Genomic DNA, 25,009 nt, shown 5'->3' with positions numbered 1-25,009 from the left:
ACAACTATACCTCCCGGGGAAAGGCATAATGAAAGCACCGTTTAGTTACAAGCAGATATTAAACACATTAAAAGGTGCTAAAAACGGGCCCCAGGAATAATTATTTATCCAGAGACACGGCACAAAGACGAGCAGCGGGGCTTGTTCGTTGTCATGGAGCTAAAGTAACAACATAACTTTAAAAAAAAAAACTTGAGTGGCTCACTAAATAGTACCTAAAATATGTATTTTCTTGATTTATGGTCTTTAATCTGAGGAAGTCAGTTTCCTTTTCTACCTATTATAAATGAGCTTTCTGTCATGACATGTATTAGCTAAAGATTGAAAAAATACATTTAAAAAAAATGATTGGCCTTTTGACATAATAGTTACCGACCTTACAACATTGAAAAATCTTATCATTTTCAATTCTTGGAATATCGACTACTTTAGAACATCATGCCAGTCCTGCAAAAATGGTGGTGTACAGTCATGGACGTGTACAGTACTCCTGGAAAACTACCACCTGGATGGGTATGTTATTGTTTATATCAAATATGATTTTAAACCTCAACCACAATATTCCTACAATAATTTCTCTTTATTTATACAGGCACGGTAGAAGGTTTGCCCATTTTACCAAGGAGGCTAAAGACATGGCAAATGGACTTCTTCCACCGGTCATTCAAAAGAGAAGTGAATGACAAGCTATTTTGGCATTTTGTTTCATTTGTTAAATACATTTTGAGAAGAAACTTTGGTTCTTCAATGTAAGGTATTTATACCCAATAACGATGATATCCTTAACAAAAATAAAATTCGATTCTATTAGACATAGTAATAAAATTACTTCATTCTAATGGTCAATTACTTATTGAGTAAGTGTATAATACACTTAATTTCCATGAAATAATTGTCTACACACTAAATTAGGCTGTATACACCAAAAGTACATTTAAGCCATACAGGATTTTATGTCATAATTTTACAATAACGTTTTTTTAATGTTATTTTAAGCGAAAAATAAATAAATTGCGTAATTTCCTGTCATATTTATAAAGTTGTAAGTTTATTTGTCTAAATAAAGTAAAAAAAAAAAAAAGTTTAGGTAACTTCCGTTCGACCAGAGTACTTCTGTCCCGCCTGGGGTCCGTGTCACACCCATAGATAGTAAATAATAGGTCACACCAGGGGCCTATTGCATAAAACTAGGATAAGGGATTAACATAGGATATTTCGGTTATCCTGGCTTGCGTTAGCCATGATCCGGTTGCATAAAAGCGGAGGGACAGAAGTTACCATGGAGATTTATCCTTTACGTTTAGCCTGGTCGGGACCAGGCTAAACGTAAAGGATAAACTTATTCTGTTGCCTGATTGGCTCAGTCAGCTGTCACTCCGATCTGAAATCAAGATGTTTAACAGTTATTCCATGATCTTCTGTGTATTGCTTTAGTTTCATTAACCTGTTTTAAGGTACCACATACAAGACTGCATTGTCATTTAGTTAAATAGTTATTTTTTATTTATTTAACCTGAACCATTTATAATTAACTTAATTATAATTAGATTAAGATGCGATGATATAAATTATAATAATTGATGTTCAATATTGCAGGCTATATTTATACAATTGATTATCGATGGCAGATGACGTTGCAAGTGTGGGTCAAATAAATTCACTTTGTACTTATCACTATATCGAGGTGCATCTAAAACAAAGTTCAATATCAATGAAAAATTCCTTTTTTCTGTAATTGAATTCAAAAAGTGAAACTTAAATATATTCTAGAAATTCATTACACATGGAGTGAAATGAAGAACATTTGGTAGAGAATACATCTCCTGTATGAAATGAACTGCCCCCTCACTTACGGTTTAAACTAGCAAGGCATTGTGGGAAAATGGGCCGTCTTTTCCATTTTTCCATCAGTAAATCTGTGTTCGATCTTTGGGTCTACTTCTGAAAGCTGTGGGCTGGCACTTAACATAATTACTTACACCTGGCTTGACAAAGCAGCCCCCTTACATCCTGGATTGGCGTTTATGCAATTGACTAATCCAAAGTGCCCAGGCTGGCTTTATCAATCATCCTGGATATCTTTATTCCACTTTTATGCAATAGGCCCCAGGTGCCCGTTCTCTGGGGCTGCAGCTGGAAACTATTGGAGTAAATCTAGCCTCTTGAGACCAGCCATATCTCATAAACTTATCATCGATCCATGTTGACGTCAATTACTACAAGAACCAATCAGGGACTGCCTTCCATTAATGGATGGGAAGTTCATTATAGTCTCAACAAACAGACAATTAAAGTCATAAAAAAAGCAACATTTTGTATCCAAAATCATCTAATACCTGTGTCTCTCCTGTCACATCAGAATAGTGTGTGCAAGTTATCACTCAACTCCAAGTTCAGCTTCAACCAGAAAGTGAAAAAAAAACGGAAAATATGGTCAGCTAGTACAAAGTAATGTATGCAGGCACAGTTTGGGCAGATGAGCAGCAACCGGTTAAGCAAATTACAAAGGTAAAGGTCATAGGCGCAGCGCCACCCACAGTGATACGAGCTAATTGAACTGTATACATGTTTCAATATTTACCATTTAATCAATAACTTGCTTGAGTTGCTTCCCTATCAGACACTATAACCAGTCAATAATGTTTTCACACCCATAACTACAATACTTAAACTGCGTGAAAAACCTGTCCAGACAGAGGCTTTAGCGTACTGTTTAGTATAATCAATAAATCAAACTTACCATCATTCAGCACACGTGTGACCACTGCCAGGTTTGGATAGCTTCTCTGACAGACTGTCACGCGATCCATCCGGAAAAACTCTTAAAACACAGCCACTACAGAACCTTGCTTTTCCGTTAAATTAAAACTGAATTTAAAATTTTTTTTAAGATGATCTGCAAAAATAATGTATAATAAATTTAAACCGCGTGTTTTTACAACTTCGCCTCAGTCAGGTGAGGAGAGCGTGAGTTAGCTTATTTAGCTAGTTAGCTTTTAGCATTAGCACGGCGGGTCATCCCGGGCTAATCACTGTTTACAAACAGCATTTACCGATACATTTATTTATCTTAGTACTTCTGTTGATGGTAAAGGGTTCTCTGCATAGCCTAGTGTCCGCTGTTTCTGCTGGTGTCAGTCAGTTTCATGGACCTATTATAAGAGGTCAGTCTGCAACGCTCAACTGTGTACAGCACGAGCAACAGCATGGCGCCACCTAGTGGAGGTCTTTCACATTAGGCTACACTAATTTGACAGCATCAGGATGAGGTAATTCCATAGCCTGGGTAATAATACCTAGCTATATGGGTAATACATGGAGCCCATAATACGTTCAACATTTAAACTCGATAAAATAGCCGACATGGACAGTTGAAAACAAATAGGCTTACAACCAACATAACATAAAACACACTTCTAAAACATTTAGTTGAAACTGTTTTAAAATAATAATCTAGGCTGAATAAAATAAATGATAAGCACTTTTCAATACAAATTTACAGGTGTTCTACTCGAGGGTGATTTGTAGCTTGTGGTGCTGCAATATAGTGACAGGAGTGTCATCATTTTGGTTTACCATTGGTATACGCCTATGGGGTGGAAAAGCTATAGAAAAACCCCAGAACTGCACAGACACTACTGTCTCCAAAATTAACATAAAGTTAAATTAATAGGCCTACCTCTGCAAGACAACCATGCTTAGGCATCATGTAGGCCTACTTAAAAAAATTGGGATTTATTGTTATAGGCTTTTGGCATTTCACTATATTACAGGTATACCTAAAATGTAAATGACAAACTCTATTCTCTGTCTTAATTCAAATAGATGCTGGTTATTTGTCCAGAACTTTGAATAAGACTTAGTTTTGTGTTTTATTTAAAGTGCACAGTTGAATAATATTGTCAAAGATAAGTGTAGATATGCTATTGCGAACATCCAGTTTCCATGAATTTTCCCTATTATGGAGCTTGAAAGTTGGAGAAATATTTTTTGTCAAGTTGTTCCAGCTGTTGAAACTTTGGTGTTTTATGGCATGTCCCATGCATCAATTTGTACACATTTCCCCCCAAACTCACCATTACTCATTTGGTATCTTTGGAAGTTGGGATTTCTACTTAAACTTAAAATAATGGTCTGTGAGTTTTTACTGAGATTTAAAGCTTTTAAAAGCTATTTCATCAACATATGGAGAGGTATATATTTAATTTGTTAAGCTAATGTAATATATTTTGTTTTTAGTTATGGTACAGCATCATACAGAATGTTGCTTCCACTCCTTTGTCCATCCCCTGCCTGGATGGTTTCCAAGTATGTTGATGAAGACTGAGGCGACAGAGGCGTTCATTGTTTATTTCACAGAACTTTGACTGGCGTGTAATATGTGAAAGGGTTTTGCATCATTTCTCTGTATACAGATACAACATTTCAACTGCGTCATATGTAAACAATACAAGTCCCAGATAAAGTAATATCCCTTATATTCTTCATCTGTATTTTGAATTCTTCTTTTATAAGCATGGTTATTGTTTTTAAGATGTACTCACTGATCATCAGAGACAGAATACAAAGCTGTTCAGCCATTGAGCGTGTTTGTGGGGTATGATTTATTAGATTACTTTCCTGCTATGAACATATTAACTTAGCCATGTGTTGCAACTCAATTGAGAACCCTGAGTTTTTGGTGATCAACCAAACAAATAATTGTTGGTGAGAAAATATTTTTGTAAAAAAAAAAAAACAATGTCTCCACTGTTAAAATATTTACAATTGCAAGTCAACAAAAATCCCATTTCTTTGGATTTTAGCTGAATTGTACTCCCTCGTCGTTCCTCTTCCTCAGCCTCTGAAGACAGATTCCCCACAAACAAATCCTCCTTTGTTGTCTCCTACTGTCATTGAAATGAGGCAGCAGATTAATGTCGAAAGCGGCCTCCATTTGATTGTACTTCATGCAACTGTCTTCTCTCCTCCACAGCCCCCCTCTTGCTTCCAGGAGGCTACACCAATGGCCTGGCTCAGAGAAGAGATGAGGGACGTCAGACCGATGAGGTAGCCATCCTCTCTGCTCCCCTCGGCCCACGACACATTGTGCTGAAGTCCACTTGTGTCGGACACGGGGGTCGTCTTCCCAAAGTCTATCATCCACACGCTGGCCTTGCTGCTGTGGTCGTGGACAAAGAGTAGCGAGCTGCCAATCACCTGATAAGGTCAAAACATATGAATATATGTAGATCGTCATAGGGATTCGAAGCAAAGATGCATTTGAGCTGGATATAAACTGGATCAAAAGATACGTATCTATAAATATGTAAATAAAGACAAATTTAAAAAGAAGAAGATTTGTGTCCATATGTAAACAAACCTCATGTGTTCTGAAGAATAGTGAGTGCTTCAGCGCATCACTGAGGGCCAGTAGTCTAGAGTGGTATGCTTTCTGAGAACACAAAAAATGGTACACACATTACAGGGTGAAATATTCATTTAATTAAGCGACTTATAGTCAGAAGCAAAGATTAAGGAAGTAAAAGAGGAAAATCTGTGGAATTAGGGCATTTTCATAGTTTTTGTACACTTTGGGTTTAACATCCTTTTGTTTTTGGAATGCTCATTTTTAATCTTCATTATAACAGTTTTAAAGACAATACCTGTATGGCATGTTTGGTAGTTTTTAGTACACATAACTGTCTTTAGATGCATTGATTATGTATTGGTAACTATCACATTTTTATTCAAGTTCAGTTTGTGAGATTGCTCAGTCAATCATGAAATTGTTAATTTTTTTTAGCTTAGCACATGTTTTTCTAATGGAAAAGTGATGTCATTTAAATTTCAATGACAGAAAGCACTGACCAGGATATCCAGCTGACTTCTGGTGAAGTAGAGCAATGCCTCTGTGACCTGAGTCACGGTCCGGATTCCCCTGAAGTCCCGCTGGACATTGCCGTCATCTGTCTGGGTTGCAGAGAATACACACAACATGGCAAACATTAGAACTTCAGACAATTAAAAAGTTCAGGTATATCGAAGTTTCTGGCTAAAATCAGTTGTGCAGGGATTTTTCTGGCCTTTACTCTTACCATGATGCCCTCTATCCTGAAGCCCAGTGTGGCTGTAGAACTGGTTGTGTCCCTCCACTGAAGGTATCGCCACTTGGTCACCCCTTTCTGTGCGTGTTCCTCCGCTGACGGAGCTGATGGGTCTACTTTCATCATCTTCTGGTACATATCACTCCGCAGGGAGGCCTTGGCCCGGGCTTTCATCAGTTCGTCCTCCTGGTATGTCCTGAGAAGGTAACCCAAATATAAACATATTGCTACAGGCCCAAAGCCAATGTTAAAATTATATTTTGTTCGAATTCCAAGACATCCATCCATCAGACGTAATTGGGAAAGTTTTAAATAGTAATTTCCACACTAGAGGCTGTGGCTTATAGTACACAAAATGTAAACATAAATTCCAATTATTAACCACAAAAAGGTAGAAACTTAAACGTAAAAGCTATAGTGAATTACATCCTCACTGAGCAATTATTAAGGAGATTTAAGCAAAAGCGGGTTTACTCCCATCAAGGGAAGAAATTAACATTAACCTTGCTCTCACGAACCCACCTGACTCCCATCTTGCAGTCCATGATGAAGGGTCTCTTCAGACCGTTCAGCAGGTCCTCCAGGCGGATGTAGCAGTGCTCTCCCCTGGTGACCAGGCCGTGGTACTGCGGGACAAAGGGTCTCAGCGTGTCTCGCATCAAGCAGTCCAGGCACTTTTCCTCCACCTCACTGTGCAGTTTCAACACCTCCCCTCCCTCACTTAGCTGAAGGTTACCTGGTGACAGCAAAAAAACAAGAAATTTGTTTAGCAAAGCAAAAAGGCTCTTCAGAAAGGAACAAGTTCTCAAACACAATGTTAAAACCCAAAAAGACTGCAACAAAGACGGTTTTTATTTCCGATAAAAGGTCATAACACAGCAGCAGTGATATTTACATATGTGGTTCTGTGAGCTACATCCAGTAAAAAGTACTGTAGTAGAGATTAGTGCAGCAGTGAATGTATTTCTGTTTACTGTTTCGATCCTCTCATCCACACTTGTAGCATGGTCATAGTAGTCTGTTTTGTATAACACATGCCTTGATGTCCAGCCAGCTGGACCCAGGAACTCTGCCGCCGTAGCGACCAGTGCATCATGGTCAGGTAGGTTTTCCAGGAGCGGCACTGAGGCACAAAAAGAAAAGCAGATTATTGTTGTTTGGTAACACACCTGTGTATCCTGTCCATGTCCTATGTCCTATGTGTATGAAGTTATCATTGTCATAATTACAACATAGCTCATTGTTTTCCGGGATGTACTTGAAGGGGCAGGTCACATCTTTGACACGCTAAAATGTGTAAAGGATACCGACAAAACACATTCACCTGCAGGCTATTCAGAATTTCCGGTTCATCTAAACCTGAATGTCTGCATGCATGCAAGTGGGAAGGTCCCCAACTGCAAGCAGGATTAGATCAGAACCGTACACCTACTTTTAGGCTAATGCTTAGAGTTTTGAATCATTACTGGGTAATGTTTAGTGAGTCCTGCAGTACTTTTATAATGTCAACAATGTCATTGAGCCAGCAGAAATTAAAAGCTAAGCAGCTAAGTTCAGTACTGACTACAATATGGTACGAGGTAAGTGCGACCTTAATGTCAGGTCGCAGTTAGCTTGTAATTTATTGTAGCTTCTAAGGAGCTTGACCTTCTTTAAAGCATTGCCTACCACCACTGCACTTTCACAGTTCAGCACACCAGGTCTAGTTCCACATGTGAAAATATATGCTGTGAAAAAGGCCAGCTCATGGCATTTTCTTTTGACAAAAAGCATTCAGATGATTAAATTAAATGTATTGTCATTCTGAATACTTTCTGTCTTTATGGAAAATGTATCAACCATAAATCAATCATATCGTTAAAGGTCCAACACCCTCGGAAAATATAGAGCAGAGTGAATGACATTCTTCGGGAACACCTCTTAGGTGTCAGAAACTGTTCTGAGTGTCAGTGTTTGGTGTTTACAAACAGTGCATACCTAGACTGTGAGGACCTGTTTTGTATACATGCAAATCAGCTGCCACCAGACACAGTATGAACTCTGAAAGGCCAAAAACAAAGGCAATCTAACACATACACCTGAGGCCTGTTTCAGGTAGCAGGGTTTACAAACTCTGAGTTTAACCCTGCGCTCTGAGTTGGTCAACTCAGAGATGAGCAACTCTGGGTTATCCAAGAGTTTCCACTAACTCAGAGCGAACAAACTCTGAGTTGCCTCAAAACCTGCTACCTGAAATAGGCCTTAGTGCATGCTCAGTAGAGACACAAGAAGTTTGTAGCGTGATGAAATGTCCACATAACAACCAAGGCTTCATCTTTAAATTTTTTTGAAGATGCTTATTTGTCAGTATGTCTATTATTCAGTACTTCCAGACTACTTTCTGTTCAGTGTCTGACAATGGAGACTGCACTGTGAAAATCTACTCACTTGTCCTCCTCCCACAGTCTACTCCCCTCTACTCTCATATCTGCAGCGGCAGCAGCAGCAGCCAGGCATGCAAACGCCATTCAAATCTGACCCTGTCAAAGTCCTCTTTCAAGCCCATGCAAATCACCAGGACCACAGGTGCAAACAACAGTTGAGAAATATAGTTGTAAGCCTCTTCCGTGGAAAACCAGAGGAGCCACATGCACATGCACAGATCGGGATAGCAAATGCCCTCATCAAGTGAAAATATACTTTTAAAGCATCCACTTAGGTTTTTCTCACCTTCCTGAAAGCCCTCCTTTTGGAGCCAGCGTCCTCTCCGTCGCTGAAGACCTCATCGCTCTCGGCTGAGGACAGGCTGATGGAGGAGGTGGAGGACGAGGAGGAAGAGGACTGCAGAAACTTGGAGAGGATGGGATGATGGGAGGACCACCGGGGGGGCGTGGAGCCCTCTCTACCCGGCAGCAGCTCCTCTGGGGTCCCCTCACTCCCCTCCCCCTCAGCCCCCTGACCTACTGCTGAAACAGGAAATCTCTTCCGATCTTCTTCATCCTCCTCTTCTCTCTCCATCTCAAAGCTTACATTTCTGCTTCTCCGCAGCTTCCCCTCATTCTCTGCGCCCCCTTCCCTTTCCCTGTCATCACGGTCCCTTTCTCTTTCAGTCCCTTCCACCCTTCTTTTCCTGCTCCATCCGTTTGTGTCAGCTTCATAGCTGCCCCCAAACGTCTGCTTCCTGCTTGTCCTCCATTTGGCCCTCACCTCATCCCGTGCGCATCTTCCGTTCAAGTCAGAGTCCTGATTCCTTTCTGTGCCTTGACTGTCTTCTCTCACCATGTCATCGTGTCTGGAAAAGAGCCGGTAATCGTTGTTTGAGTCGGAACTGAGCTCATTGTCCATGTCTCCGTCCTCCCCGAGTCCACCGATACACTGGCTGTAAGGAGGGAAGCTTTTTGTAGACATGAGCCTGGGTCTGGATCTCACTCTGATCCTCCTGCAGCTGCCGGAGGGCCCTTCACTGATGGTCAGATATGGGTGCGTCTCATCTGATAGTCTGGCAGCACAGTCGTTGTTGTCCACACTTTTCTCACTGTCCTCCACCTCCATCTGCATTCCCTCCATTTGGTCATCCTCTGAGACATCCATCTTCATGTCCAGCGTGGCGCGTCGATGGTAAATCTACTCCATGGGTCCGACATGTGCTTGTACAAAGGAAAACACAGAAATGTTCACAAGAGAGGCACAGTTCATTGAATATGTTTGTGGGAAATTCATTCACAAGTCCAAACACAGCTCTTACACAGCCTCAGAGAGCATTACTAAGCTTACCTGACATGACATGATTGGAAGTATAAAACTAGACATGATCAATGTGTGTCTGACTCACCTTAGCCTACCTGTGTCTTTCACCTGTTCGTGTTCCTGTGGTAGTAAGCTCTGTGCCCGTCAGCGAGCTACGTCCCGCTCTCATTCTCCCTGCTTGAGCCACACTTTGCATGCCGTGACGTTAGTAAGTTTCCAAAGGCGACACAGAGGACATCCAGGAATGACACCGGTCTGTGTCAGACAGCAGGGCGGAAACACACTGAGGTGTCCTCCCACCAAATGTGGGCGTGGTCTACTGTTTTAGGGTTAGTGTGTTCTGACTCCACGAAAGATTAAACCAAAAATGTGATGAACAATTAAGAAACATTTTTCTTTATTGCAACGGTTAAACTATACTTTAGAATAGATTTGAAGCCAAGTGATATACATTTAGGCTTTGAATTAAATCAACTTATACATATTTATTTATAGCGCAGAAAGATGCAAAAGTTGTCACACATGCTTTAGATTGCTCAATTAACAGACAGGTTTACAACATTTTAAGTTAACATTTCAACAAGCATGAGAAAACAGCTGAAAACAAACAAACAGAAGATCCAGCTAGTTAGTGCTCAGCCTTTTGATACAGTTTTTGTGCACGCAGAAGTGGCACAATAAAATGAATGGACACTAGAGAAATATGCATCGTGAAAGTTTTGGAAATAAAAACTGACAATGTAAATTAAAAATGAATTGCAATTACTATTGTACTGTAAAAAGAAGCAGGATGAAACGACAATCTATGATAATTATATTGTCCGTGCTTATGCTTACTTATTTCCTAATGTTTTATGTATTTATGGAATCAAAGTAATACAAATGACAATGGGGGATTTGAATGAGTGATGATAGTAGCCTATGCATGTGTCTATCCCATTAAATCACAAGGTCCTGATCCCACCAACACTGAGCAGCTCAGGTTGTCACCAAGCAAATTTTTCAGTGGTGTGTGTGAGTCAAGACTGCTCTCTGCACTTTCCCCATCTCATTCACTTCGGATTGCCTCAGGCTGCGTCCGATTAATTAACTTCAGTCTGACCATTTGTGTGTTCATTCCGCACCGCTGTGTTACTGCCAAAGTACCAAGGGGGGCCACGCCGGCGCAGATTTGTGGTGCCTCTCTGGAGGGGACCCAGCAGCTCTGTAGCACCTGTTAAGAAAATGTATTCTTCCAGTCAATACAAGGGGACTGATGCAAAAAAAAAACATGAATAATGCTGAAATTCTCTGTGCCCGTGTTTTTTTCCGTATACCTGACGCAGCAGGCACCTCCTCTTGCTGGTTGCTGTTCACATTATGTTCCTCCTCTGACACGAGTCCATCTGTTCCGAGCTATAAACAACAATTAAAATAATGCTCTTAAGCTTAAGATCTGGAAAACAAACCATGGTTATAATTCACACTCTCTTAAAATCAAACCCATGAAGTATGCAATCCCACAGCTGAAGATAGACACTTGAATGCTGTGTGCAGTAATAGGCTTTTTCTCTCACCAGCTTTGGTCCCGCTTTTAACAGGAGCCTCAAGTAGCTGAAGAGGAAGAGAAAGCCTAGGAAGACGAAGTTACTGGTCACGCCCACCACGGATGAGAATAGAGGGAAGTTGAACAACAAGTATCTGAGAAATGGAAGGAAAAAAAAACAAAGTAATTGCATTTCAGTGTTTATAATGTGATAAGGTGTTTAAGAGAGGCTGTTTTTTTTTTATCTCTGAGTTTGACCACTCCTAGGCCAGCAGGTAATTTTCAATAATTTCCTTCGGGAAACATCTGAACATGTTAGATTTATTCCACTGCGTGTCACGTCCTACCCTGCTCCCTAGGTTATGTTTTATGTTTTGATTTACAGTTGAAAATGTACATTTTGAAAACTCATCTCTCCCCTCATTTCAGATACTTCACCTCCTGCTCCTGTGTGTTTTCTCTGACTGGGCCCTGATTAGTTTCACCTGTCCCTCATTATCCCCATCCCCTATGGTGTACTTATAAAACAGACAACATATTTTCGACATTATTATCCAGGATTTGTCATTGTTCTGTTGCAAAAGATCTTTCTGAAGCTGATTCTGAGGAAAGACAGTCAGGTGTTGGTTTTGGATAAGGGGTCAGGAGGATGTGAGCAAGAGGAGAGGAATCAGTTGCAGAGAAATTATAGAAACGGAAAGAGATCTTAAAGGTGAAGTAAGCGATTTATTTATGTTAGTATAAGTGTTAAATCGCTCTTTATTCATACAGTGATCACTTACATAGTGTGCGCGTTTCATAAAGCCGATCTCTCAGTCAGCTGCTCTGCATGTAATCGGCAAATAAACTGTTCGGGGATCCTGAAACTAATATCCAATCACAAGAGAGAACGCTAAAAACCGGCATCCGTCTCACTGCCGGTGCACGCGCAGGGCGACAGATGGGTGAATGTTTATGTGCCTACAATGGCAGAGCAGGTAAAAATCCTTCCCAATGTCTGTTTCGATGGTTTTTATCATGTTTTATCACACTTACTTATCTGAGATGATGCTAGATAACTCGCTGTTTGAAGACCGCAGTGCATTAATGTGGTGACATGGGGACGAGGGAGGGGACTGCTAACTGCAGTCAGTGACAGGAAGTTAGCTAAACTGACCATTCCGCTTACTGAACCTTTAAGACGAAGAAGTAATACTTTATGAATCCCCTGGGGGAAATTACATTTTCACCCTGTTATTATGACTTTAGAGTTTAGACTTTAGACTTTATTGTCCCCGTAACACAGACATGTAAACTGGACCTACAATTGCATAATGAGAGATGTCAGAGCAGGCTGTCTGTGTAATAGAGGCAGTGCTTCAAGCAGTTTAGGGGATCAGTGTCTTGCTTGAGGGTGCACTTGGATGTGCACAGAAGATAGACTGGCACCACTCCAGCCACCATTTCAAGACTGGTCCATGCTGGACTGGAATCCAAGTCCCTACGGACTGAGCTGCCCCGTTTGTTCTACTAAAGACGGTCCTGTCTGTGAGTCTCGCAATTGAGTCCTCTAGCCTGATTTTTGTTTTGTTTACCAGCCATTTCACTGTGGGCTGTAAGTTTAAATGGAGAATTAGAGAGTGAGTTTCTCCAGTGGAGATATAGGTTGTGTATTCCAAATGCATTATGTGATGTCATTGGATTCTGGTCTAATGAAGCTACTGTTATTGGAGAAATGTGTGCTTCCCATTTTCTGTGTCACCAAAATACTACAATGATACTACTATCTTGATACTAGTTGGTAAATATTCAAACACATAGTAACTATCCACAGAAATGAGACATTCTATCCATTGCAGCTTCAATTTGTGAAAACACATGGAATTTCATCATCAGATAGCATGTACAGTCAGATCTATTACACAGCATGGTGCACACACTAGTTTCAAGTTGCAGTTATTTGCACCATGGCTCTTACCTTATACCAGTGTAATGGGCATGAATGTTGATCTGGGACGAGTAGATCTGCACCTTGCTGGATAGGATTTCAATGACCGCCGTGACCGACGGGGCATACTGTAAATGAAGACATTTTTTTTTTTAGGTGAACCTCAACACATCTTGCCTGCTCTTCAAAAACACATTGACAAAGCTTTGCAGAACTCACAGGGTCTTCAATGTACTCTGAGAAGAGCAGCACCTCCAGCACTTGTTTTTCCTCTGCTACTCCGGTCAGGAAGGCAGGGAGGAACATCACAGTCCCCAGGAGCCTCAGGAGGTCTGAACGGTATCTCAGCATGCTCTGACCACAACAAGACAACACAAGTACTAACAAATGCACAATCCCAAGAACATGTTATCACGATGGATATTAAGGAAAGGATGATTGATGTTTTTCTGTACACCTCAATGATTGGGTTGTGTGCTGAACAAAAGCTGATCTCAGTGGACTCTATTTTATCAATTGATTCCTTTAGTGACCCACACCAGCAAACCAAACACATTTATACCCCATTCCCAATGTTATAAAGTGCAACACAATAGAATTAACTCAGTTCTGGGGTAAGTTTTGAGGCTGTACTTTGTGGTAGTGGATGTGACCTAGAGGTGTTTCAAATAGACCGTTTTGTATGGTCTATTGAACAATATACAAGAAAACCTCTTATTATTTAATGCAGTACAAAGGCCACAAATTACAGACTGTTACTTCAATACCTTTCTAATATAATGTCAGGACCGGTGCACTCAATTGCATTACGATGCTCATGTTTTCTGATCACACCTTGTTAAATAAAGTCATTAAAGTTAATGATGGGAGTCATGGGACCCCTTACATGTTAATTAACTGGAAGATCTTTTGTCCCATCATGAATTTGTGTCAGTCATTTGTTTACATGTTTGTCAGCTAAAATCACCTGAGATCACCTTCTGTGTGAGTGGAGCTCTGCAGCAAGCATTAGCAGCCTTAACCTGGCTGTGATTAAAAGGTTATTGTACTCACAAAGCGAGAGCTGGAGGCGGACAGCAGTTGTCTTGCCTGAGAAACACACAGCAATGCGACGGTGAATCAGTGGAGTCTGCAAGAACTAAAGCCATAAAGCACTGATTTGATTCCTGTGTGCACATTGTGGCACCTCGTTGAGCTGAACAAGTCTTTAGTGCAACTTACGGGGCGAGCAGAGTAGTGGACTTTGCCTCCGTCCCGAGAGAAACAGGAGGTCTGGATCATGAACATCCCCAGGTCCTGATTGACTTGAGACTCGGGCATCTCAAGCTGCAAAGTGATCTGATAGGCCTGGCCAAATGTCAGCACCTGGATGTGCATTTAAAAAAAAAACAGAATGAATACACAGTCAGAGATTGACACATACAAAAACACACAAGTTCCTACACACATGCTTCTTTTTCTTCATCAGAGAGATGTTGGCCATGGGATAGGAGCACAAAAACGAGGCATGATTTTCACAGCCTGACCTGCAGGGGAAAAAAAATGGGAATGAGTGAGTGACAGTAAAAGCACACATAAACTACAGTGTGTTTGAGGACTTCATGTCACACACCTGTAGTGATAGTGCACAGCTGTGGAAAAAGCCGGCGTCGGCATGTAAGAGTAGTAGAAGCTCCCGTATAAAAATGCAGAAACCCAAAGTAGCAGGGCGATGATAGAGAACACCACAGCGCCCTGCATGAGTCTCTGACGGGCGCGTGTCGTCGCCATGAGAACAGCATCCTGGAGCCTCAGCAGCGCCCGGCCTAAAAGGACAGACTGCTCCTGGCGTAATTGGCTTCCTTGATCCATGAAGTCTAAACATCAACAGACAAAAAATGAAGGAAATTTAAAATGTTTGTAAAAACAGATTAGGACAAGATTTAGAATAAAAAGCAAAACTACATATAAAACAAATTATTAAAAATATCTAAAAAAAGGTCAAATGCAACCACATTCAGCAAGTTTTAAAAGACGAGTGTGACCAAATACTAGTCTTGAATGTCTTCCACCAATTTATACAGTTCTTGAAGAAAGATAGATGGAGCATTGTCTGTTTAACGTCATACAAATACTCACACAAGCACCACTTTGAGCTGCCAAACCACTGAGTCCAATATCAGTCACAAGCAGAGGCCTTCCGAATCAGATGACTCAACACTGCCACTTTGACTCTATTACATATATAGAGAAGCATAGTATCAACAATGGGTATCAGACAGTTCGTTTTGATGCAACATGTATTGTGTAACAATGTTGGCGGATTAATGGTGTTTATCACTCTCCATCAGAAGATGTATGCCTGTTAAGTTAAGCAATTTTTAAGTTGTTTTCTCAGCTTCTTCATGGAAATAAAGTTTTGATGGTATTCTATGATATAATAAAAGAGAAAGGGAGTTACGACTTGCTCAACACAAAGCAAGGATTATAGTCTGACACACTTTTAACTGAATATTAAATTCAAAATGTCAAGGAAACATTTGACTTAAGACATCAACACGCATGCAACAATACTCTGTTTTACTAAAAAATAAATAAAAGAGGAAAACTCACCCCTGGCTTCTGTTGGCCTACTGTGAGCTGTTGGTCAATCACTTCTCCTTGGCCTGAAGTGTCTTAGTCCACAGCTTGACCCTTCCTTGTTTTTACTGCACTGTTGAAGCTCCCCCAATAACGTATCCCTGGCTCCTGAAAGCTGTCATTGGATGGTGTTTAGTCCATCCCACATGAAGAGAGATGCTGCTGCCAACTGGAACAGAGTTCTCAGTGTTGAACATGACACCGACAACAGGCCCGAGGCTTCAGAACTCGAGTTTATGCCTCAAAAGTATTTAGGCTATGCAACAAACTACACTCTGTACCCCGTAGGAATATAACAACACTGCTTAATTTTATATTTTGTTTTGGCAGTTGTTAAAAATGGCCTTTTGTGACAATATTCAGGTTAATGGGAGCATATATATTTTGAGCTTATTCAATAACTGTATTTTTGCACATATACTTTTATCCACAAAAGCTTTTTAATACTAATTCATACTCACATATGTCCAATTGGTGAATTGTTTGTTTAATTTTTTTTCCAATGTTGCTAAATGTGCTGAAAAACTCTAATTTCTGCATATATTGCTGATTGTCTGATATTGTTGGATAGCGCCTCTGAATGCCAAAAATATTGATGCGCTTGCGCAACAGAGTATACATGCATTGTATTTGGATAGATCCTTGCCTTAGAGTTATTAGCCAGCAAATACAATTGTATATTTTAACTGATAGTATCATATAAAAAAAAACATCTGGATCTTTTAGTCATTATGCTGCATTCTATTTAGAGAAGTCTTCATTCTTGAATTGCTATGAGACAAAATCCCTCATTGTCTGGTGGTATGTTAAAATTTGACTGCGTGAATATTTATATCATAATATAAATGATAATGTAAAACAATAAGAAAATTGACACATAATAACGGAGGGAAATTGCAGAAACGTCTGTGAGCTCGTCCAGGATAAGTGAAATAGAGACTGAAAGTCTAGACGTTAAATAATGCAACATAAAGACAGACACAATAAGAAAAAATAGATATAGGCCTATGTTCAATCATTAAGTAGGTGACTAGAACATAACCCAGTAGGCTACTAATTACAGTTAGAAACGAAAACCTAAGAATAAAGAGGACGAAAGTTAAAAGAAAGGCAGAAATTAAAAAGAATAAAGTGAGGAAATTAATCAGTCTCCAGAAGGGGGAGACATCCTTTGACAGAACTGAAAAATCCCGCCAAAATATCTTTGAGCGTAGAAGAAGAAGCGTTCGTCCAATCAGACGCAGCGACTCGCGCAGCCGCAGACCAGACAAGAGTTTGGGAAGCTGCTGTAAGGTAATGTTGGAGATTTTCCTCTCAAAAAGCTATTTAACAACATGTTACAGGATGAAACGATAGAATGCGCTTATACGTCAATTACATGCTCAAAACCTTGATGCATTTATTAAAACAGTGATGCAAATATTTATCCACAAAAAGCATTTCATTATACATATTCATCATCAAACTGCCTATGCTGGAGTGGCAGCTAGTAAGATTATACCAACAGACACAGGTGAACCTAAACTAAAGGAACAACTGCAGTTCATAAACCAAGGCACCTGTAGGTCCTTAAAAGGTCTTAAAAGGCAGTGAATTCATTTGTAAAAAAAATAAGGTTATTAAGTAGCCTAGCTATGCCTATTTGGTATTAACAATTCTTAAATCAATTTGTCAATAGTCTTACATGATAAGTTTGCAGGGAAGTAGGATATCATGTATATAATAATATAAATGATAATGTAAAACAATAATATACAGGATGGCCTGATGATGCCATGTTTACATTGACATTGGGGCCTCTGGTTTAACCCTTAGGGCCCGTTATAATATTAGGCACACTCGTACCGCTAAGGTCCGTAAAATGGACATTTCATTGAGGTAGCTATAAAAAATATTATACATTATTTTTTTTCAACTTTTTTTTTGCCAATTCTTTTCCCCCACATCTGCCCTAACTATTAATATAAAATAGTCATGAATTTTAAAAGATGTTAACCCTTTAAATGCCAGGTTTTGGTCATGATGCCATCGTATTTTAGATGAAAAAAACTGAAAAACTGAAATATTTTCAATATACTACATGCAAACTAATTTTTTTTGTGTTGAATTATTAGGCCTGTGATGTGTCAATGATGAGCAGCAAAACTGATTTTCAGGCATTATTATTTTTTGTGCAGTGTCAAATACTCACACTCGTACCGCTAAGGTCCGTAAAATGGACATTTCATTGAGGTAGCTATAAAAAATATTATACATTATTTTTTTTCAACTTTTTTTTTGCCAATTCTTTTCCCCCACATCTGCCCTAACTATTAATATAAAATAGTCATGAATTTTAAAAGATGTTAACCCTTTAAATGCCAGGTTTTGGTCATGATGCCATCGTATTTTAGATGAAAAAAACTGAAAAACTGAAATATTTTCAATATACTACATGCAAACTATTTTTTTTTGTGTTGAATTATTAGGCCTGTGATGTGTCAATGATGAGCAGCAAAACTGATTTTCAGGCATTATTATTTTTTGTGCAGTGTCAAATACTCACACTCGTACCGCTAAGGTCCGTAAAATGGACATTTCCTTGAGGTAGCTATAAAAAATATTATACATTAATCTTTTTCTACTTTTTTTTTGCCAATTCTTTTCCCCTACATCTGCCCTAACTATTAATATAAAATATTCATGAATTTTAAAAGATGTTAACCCTTTAAATGCCAGGTTTTGGTCATGATGCCATCGTATTTTAGATGAAAAAAACTGAAAAACTGAAATATTTTCAATATACTACATGCAAACTAATTTTTTTTGTGTTGAATTATTAGGCCTGTGATGTGTCAATGATGAGCAGCAAAACTGATTTTCAGGCATTATTATTTTTTGTGCAGTGTCAAATACTCACACTCGTACCGCTAAGGTCCGTAAAATGGACATTTCCTTGAGGTAGCTATAAAAAATATTATACATTATTTTTTTTCAACTTTTTTTTTGCCAATTCTTTTCCCCCACATCTGCCCTAACTATTAATATAAAATAGTCATGAATTTTAAAAGATGTTAACCCTTTAAATGCCAGGTTTTGGTCATGATGCCATCGTATTTTAGATGAAAAAAACTGAAAAACTGAAATATTTTCAATATACTACATGCAAACTAATTTTTTTTGTGTTGAATTATTAGGCCTGTGATGTGTCAATGATGAGCAGCAAAACTGATTTTCAGGCATTATTATTTTTTGTGCAGTGTCAAATACTCACACTCGTACCGCTAAGGTCCGTAAAATGGACATTTCATTGAGGTAGCTATAAAAAATGTTATACATTCTTTTTTTTTAACTTTTTTTTGCCAATTATTTTCCCCCACATCTGACCTAACTATTAATATAAAATAGTCATGAATTTTAAAAGATGTTAACCCTTTAATTGCCAGGTTTTGGTCATGATGACATCGTATTTTGGAGGAAAAAACTGAAAATGTTTATTATTTTCAATATACTACATGCAAACAATTTTTTTTTGTATTGAATTATTAGGCCTGGGATATGTCAATGCTGAGCAGCAACACAGATATTTAGGCATTATTATTTTTTGTACAGTGTAATAAACTGACACTCATACCGCTAAGGTACGTAAAATGGACTTTTGAAAAAGGTAGCTATAAAAAATATTATACATCGATATTTTTCCAACTTTTTTAGGCTTGAATTTTAAACCAACATCAGTACTAATCATAAATTGAATTTTTGAGTTAGGAAAAGAACCTCACCTGCAGTCCATGCACATTTTCCACTCTTTTTGTTATTATCCAGAAGTGAACAGTGAACAGTGAACGGGCCAAGAACAGTGTAACAGGGACATCATTGGCTAAATAAAGTTGTGTGTATGAGAGAGACTGTGTGTGTGTGTGTGTGTGTGTGTGTGTGTGTGTATCCCCATGACCTAGACATTATGAGCAAAAGGCTAGTGGTTTTCAAGTGGCACTGTTTTCATTCACTCTGTTCCATGTGTAGTTTTTCATGCAGAGGTTCAAAATCCCTCTAAAGATGACTTTGTATAAATGCACAGCACACACACCTACCTGAGGTCCATACACACAAGCATGTGCAGTGCACTGCTTCAAATAAGTTAAAACATGGGCCATCTTCAATCACATCAAAGGTGCAGCCGTCAGAGACACATAACAAGTCGTTGAGCTGTTTACACAGCTGCCATTTAAACCAGAGTTTATACAAAGCAAACTGTGGAACTAGTTATTTCTTACCTGGCAATATGGAGGGAGCCTTTACACAAGAAGTACATAAAGCTTTGGAAACAGTGATGGAGTCTGATTCTGATAGCGAGTAATAGGAATCTGACACAGACAATGGTTGCGTTCCGAATCGCATACTTTCTACTATATAGTATGTAGAAAAAAGATTTAGGATGTCCCGATTCTTATGGCCAGATTTAGGATGGTTAGAAGTACCCGGATGTCCTACTTCATGCGGCCAAGATTGTTAGTGTTGAAAAGTGCATCCTATTTGGGCGATTCTGACCCACAATCCAGTGCGCACGTGAAGTGACGTAACATCGACGAAGCCTCCATATGAAAACAAACGGGGATGCGATGGATATAAAAGCAAGAGGCAAGATCAAGGCGCAATGTTATGATGAAATAAGAGAGTAAAGTATGTCCCAATAGTATGCCTACTGCATCCTAACTAGATTCTTTTTATCGTCGGATGTAGTATGTAGAATAGAAAAAAGAAAGAGTATGAGATTCGGAACGCAACCACTGTGTCTGAAACCTCCATTAACGCGTAACAGGTGGGTCCCTGTACCATTCCAGTGGCTGCAGGAGTATATCTCTGTGTATGGGTGTTGGTGGGGCCAACTGAATTTTCCACTACTGAAAGTCAGAGGAAACATCCCAGCTCTGGAGGAGGATTCAGAGTAAATGAAAACAGTGCCACTTGAAAACCACTAGCCTTTTGCTCATAATGTCATAGGTCATGGATACACACACACACACACACACACACACACACACACACACACACACACATACACACGTGCACACACACCCACATACACACACACACACACACACACACTCCTCAGGGTTAAAGCTAAAGGGAGAGGAAGGGGGGATTGTGACAGTGCTATCTAGTGGAAATAGCCTGTTTTTTCTCCATATGCCAAATATGGTCATAATGACGTAACATGGTGGAGAGTAGTAAAAATGTTCAATTCCAAGGTAGAAGCCCAGATTGACACCCAGATATAAAAAAATGCATCAATTATGCTTTAATGGCAGTGTGTTGAAAAAATGGTGTTTGAATGGGTGTTAATGGACGTTTTATGGACCTTAGCAGTCTGAATGTAACTCTTGTTTGTATACAGTGTATTTTAGCCTTACTGTAGGAGCTGAGCTGGAAATAACATTATCATATAAAAATACACTTCCTTACCAGTTTTCATGCCATATGCATGAACACAGCCAAAATTATCCAAAAAAAGAAAAATGAAATGTCCGTAAAATGGACCAACGGGCCCTAAGGGTTAAGTTAGAAATTCCTAGTAGTATTGGCTTTTCAGTTTTAGACTATTTGGGTAAAAAAGTAATTTTTTTCTACAGTTTTGTCTTTTGTAAAATTGGTCTTTAATTGTATTCAGAGTAGCATTGGGAAACAAGTCTTACATTCTTACTTTTCTTAAGCATGTATTCGTATCAAATCCAAGGTTAGGTTACTAAAGGCTGAACTTCGTGTGTTGTTTGTTTAACATTATTTTTTTAGGTTTAAACTTTAAAATAATTAGTTGTTATTCATGTGTTTTTTCCTATCCTGTCTTCTGTTGGCAGGATGTCCTGTAACACCAGTGTTACCCTCGTTCAGGTGTCACCTGTGGGCCAGGCCCAGAGAGCTCCGGTCCACCTAATGCCCTGTGAGATTGAACACGACGGGCCAGCCGAGGTCTCGCAATACTTTACTGCTACTACGAAAGACTGCAAACAAGGTACAACTAAGGATGTGTATGATATCTGTCAGATTTATATATCATAATATAAATAATATATGTCAATATTTTATATCAATATAACAAATAATCACACAAACATGATCTTCTTGAATCGTTTTTCAAATAAATTTCTCAGCAGGACAATCAAGAATAAAATTCTTAAAAATGGTCTATACCATGTTTTAATTTGAGACTTCTTGTTTTGATCTATTTCATGTTACTTCAGGTCCATAGCTCTTTAGTTCATAAAGATCGCAGGTCAGGATTTGGGTTTGTTCACCATGATAATTAAAGGTGCACTATGTAACTTTGGGTTTGTGAGAGAAGTGAACATTTTCTAAGGTATATGTATATGACTGTATAAACAAACTTTCCTCACAGAAAAACTGGATCCCTGGAAAATGGTTTGAAGTTAGAAATCTTCCTGAAAAAGTTACTGTTTCACTGTTGTTTACAGCGGCAGGGCCCACAGTTTGGTTTACAAACATATTCTAATCTTATGATTGGTTCCAGGTGCCTCAAAATCATTTGGTTCTGTTTTATGATGATATAATTATTCAATACTAAGAATTACACGAAGAGTAAAAATGTTTTGTAAACTAACTGCAGGATTGTAAACAAATCCCCTTCTTCTGAAAGAAGAACATGAAGTAGTTACACTAAATGGATTTAAAAACACAGCATCCATTTTCAGTAGGGGGAAAACGGTCTGTAATAATAATCTATTCCTTTGTGTATTTTTCCAATGACAGAAAAGACGGTGTCATTCAGAGGGCGATTGCTGAGGGGACAGGAGCTCAGCTGTCCACAGAGCTACACAGGCTTGGTGCTAAAAGAGATCAACAAGCCCAGCTCTGACCAAGAGGTAAACAACACTGATCATAATCATCTTTCCAGCCACAAAAAAACGATGTGCTGACGGGCAGACTGATGTACGGTGGAGGATTTTGTCACTATGTCTTCATGATGCTGAATTATGTGCATGTGTCCAGGACAGGACAGTGAAAATAAGCTCGGTGTTTGACAAGCTGACCTACTGGAACCTGGAGACTCCTCCCAACTCTGACGACACAGTTGTCATGGCGATGGATTGGCCAGAGCTGGCTGAGGCGGTGAGTATTTCATGTGTTACACTCGTCTAATGATCAGTGGCTTCTCTCATTACACAGGATTAAAAAATGTACTTAGCATCGGCTCTTTTTTTCTTAATAATTCCATTACAGGGGGCGCCCTTAGCTCAGTTGTTAGGGCGTCCCCCCCATGGGCCTCGGCCAGCAGCGGACCCCGGTTCGATTCATGTCACTCCCCTCTCTGCCCCATTTCAACTCTGTCTCTACACTATCAATAAAGCATAACAATGCCAAAAAATAAATAAATCTAGATATAATAATTCCATTACAAAAATTTTACTCTGCAAATTTTATAAGAAAATGTGAAGCGTCGTGGAAAGCTCATTTTTGTCTTAAGGGGAGGATTCAAGCCTAGGCCAGCCGTCTGATTTATTAACTATAGGTTTAATCATATGTTCCTGTCACATAAGTGCATGTTTTACATTCAAAACTGAGTCCACCCTCTAATAGTCTGTATGACTAGTAGATACAATATGGTTCAATTAAAAATCGATTTCTGGAGTGCATATTTGCAGTTGAGTCAGTGGTGGGGCACTGTCCTTAAATTTTTTTCTTATGTATTCTCTTCAGTTCAAAGCTGAAATTAACAAAACGTGCCATATTGTCTTCAATGTTCAATTAGAAAATGCTTTGTTTTGAAAAGACAAGGACACAGAGGCAGGTAGGTTTGTGGTTGGACGCTGATATTTAGTTTCTTCACAGATCCACGGGCCAATAGACGACTGAGGAGACAGACAAAACTTCCTGCTAATAGGCATCAAGCTGGTGTCACCTCAACGTTTTAGGAATGAAATGTACATTTTGCTGGTAAGAGTCATTGACAGACTTAAGAAATGTTAACTAGGTCAGTGTAATTGTATGTATAATTTTGTATGATATGCTCTTTTGTAGTGAAAAAAATAAAATACAGAAAATATTAACTGATTGACCTGTGTATTTTGTGATTGACTGAAGCGTTATAGTATATTTTACACATTGTTTCTAGTCAACAGTGTTCATTCACAAGGTAAAAAATAGATTTTGCACCCTGGCTACCATTTAAAAACTCGCTTTACAGTCAGTGACTCAACTGCCCTGTTATGTATCCACTGGTAAACTGTTTGGATATGGTACAAACCCATAATCGATTTTCATTACACGGGAATTCCAAAACATTAAAAGTGGTACAGGTGGGTCTACAAATTAAAGACACATTTAAAGAAATGGCAGAATTACTGAGGGTCACGTGTATTTTCTGTCGCATTACAGGAGAAACAACAGAGGGAAAGGTTAACAGGCACAATAATCAAAGAGTTGATCCCCAAACTCCTTCACTCCTCTCGCACTTTCACTGCAATCTTACCAGGGAATGTATGCTGGAATAGTTGGAAGAATAAAAACTGTTTTCAATTTCCCACAACCTGACAGAAAAACGCCAAACAAAGTCTGAAATATGTGTCAAAAATCTGAAATTAGGGCAACACGGCCACAGTGCTATTTTCCAATAAACTTCTGTATTTGATCCTGGGCAGCCACTGGGAATGCACCAGTTGGTTGTCCTTTAAATAAACTGTGGTGGTAAGCTATTGTCCTGTTTGTCTAAAGGAAAGGAGAAAGGGAGTGACATCTTTCAAAGAGTCCAGACAGCTTATAGCATATCTCTGGGTCAGTTGCCTCGTTTATCTTCTTAATCAAAGACTTATTGCACTGTTAAAGAAGATTAAGGAAAAAAGGAAAAAAAAATGTGCACCATTTGGCACAGTTGATATCCTACTCTATCAGATATACTGTATACATCTGCTCTTGGTGAAGGTGTTTCATTAGAGCAGATCATAGGAAAGGCCTGTATAACAAAACTGCACTGACCTGATTCTTATTTTAGCATTGGTGCAGGTTTTTGCTTCTCAGTCAACTGATTTTTTAAATATGTAAATAAAGCACTAGACAGAACACTGCCACTTAATTTACCTGTCAGACATTACTGGCAGTCACAAACACTGAAAAACCTGTCACACAAATCAC

General features: G+C 39.1%; 2 protein-coding genes across 2 annotated transcripts; one reads left to right on the top strand and one right to left on the bottom strand.

The window, feature by feature from the left end:
- Nucleotides 1-10,369: 10,369 nt before the first annotated feature.
- Nucleotides 10,370-15,003, bottom strand: LOC307256348 (seipin-like). Its single transcript, XM_080035273.1, has 9 exons — nucleotides 14,877-15,003; nucleotides 14,712-14,790; nucleotides 14,486-14,629; nucleotides 14,318-14,353; nucleotides 13,484-13,618; nucleotides 13,295-13,392; nucleotides 11,369-11,492; nucleotides 11,129-11,207; nucleotides 10,370-11,025 (listed from the first exon to the last, which is right to left on the bottom strand). Exons 1-9 carry the CDS (start codon nucleotides 14,918-14,920, stop codon nucleotides 10,895-10,897), a joined length of 870 nt encoding a protein of 289 aa, XP_079891399.1. The 5' UTR covers nucleotides 14,921-15,003; the 3' UTR covers nucleotides 10,370-10,894.
- A 2,159-nt stretch (nucleotides 15,004-17,162) lies between these two features.
- rnaseh2c (ribonuclease H2, subunit C) lies at nucleotides 17,163-24,998 on the top strand. The gene is made up of 5 exons (XM_080035107.1): nucleotides 17,163-17,176; nucleotides 21,721-21,875; nucleotides 22,631-22,743; nucleotides 22,871-22,990; nucleotides 23,711-24,998. The coding sequence occupies exons 2-5, from the start codon at nucleotides 21,722-21,724 to the stop codon at nucleotides 23,732-23,734; spliced, it is 411 nt and encodes a 136-aa protein (XP_079891233.1). The 5' UTR covers nucleotides 17,163-17,176; nucleotide 21,721; the 3' UTR covers nucleotides 23,735-24,998.
- Nucleotides 24,999-25,009: the final 11 nt, after the last annotated feature.

Source organism: Ammodytes marinus (assembly GCF_949987685.1).
Source record: "Ammodytes marinus genome assembly, chromosome: 10".
Classification (NCBI taxonomy): domain Eukaryota; kingdom Metazoa; phylum Chordata; class Actinopteri; order Uranoscopiformes; family Ammodytidae; genus Ammodytes; species Ammodytes marinus.
This window is presented reverse-complemented; position numbering and strand designations above follow the sequence as displayed.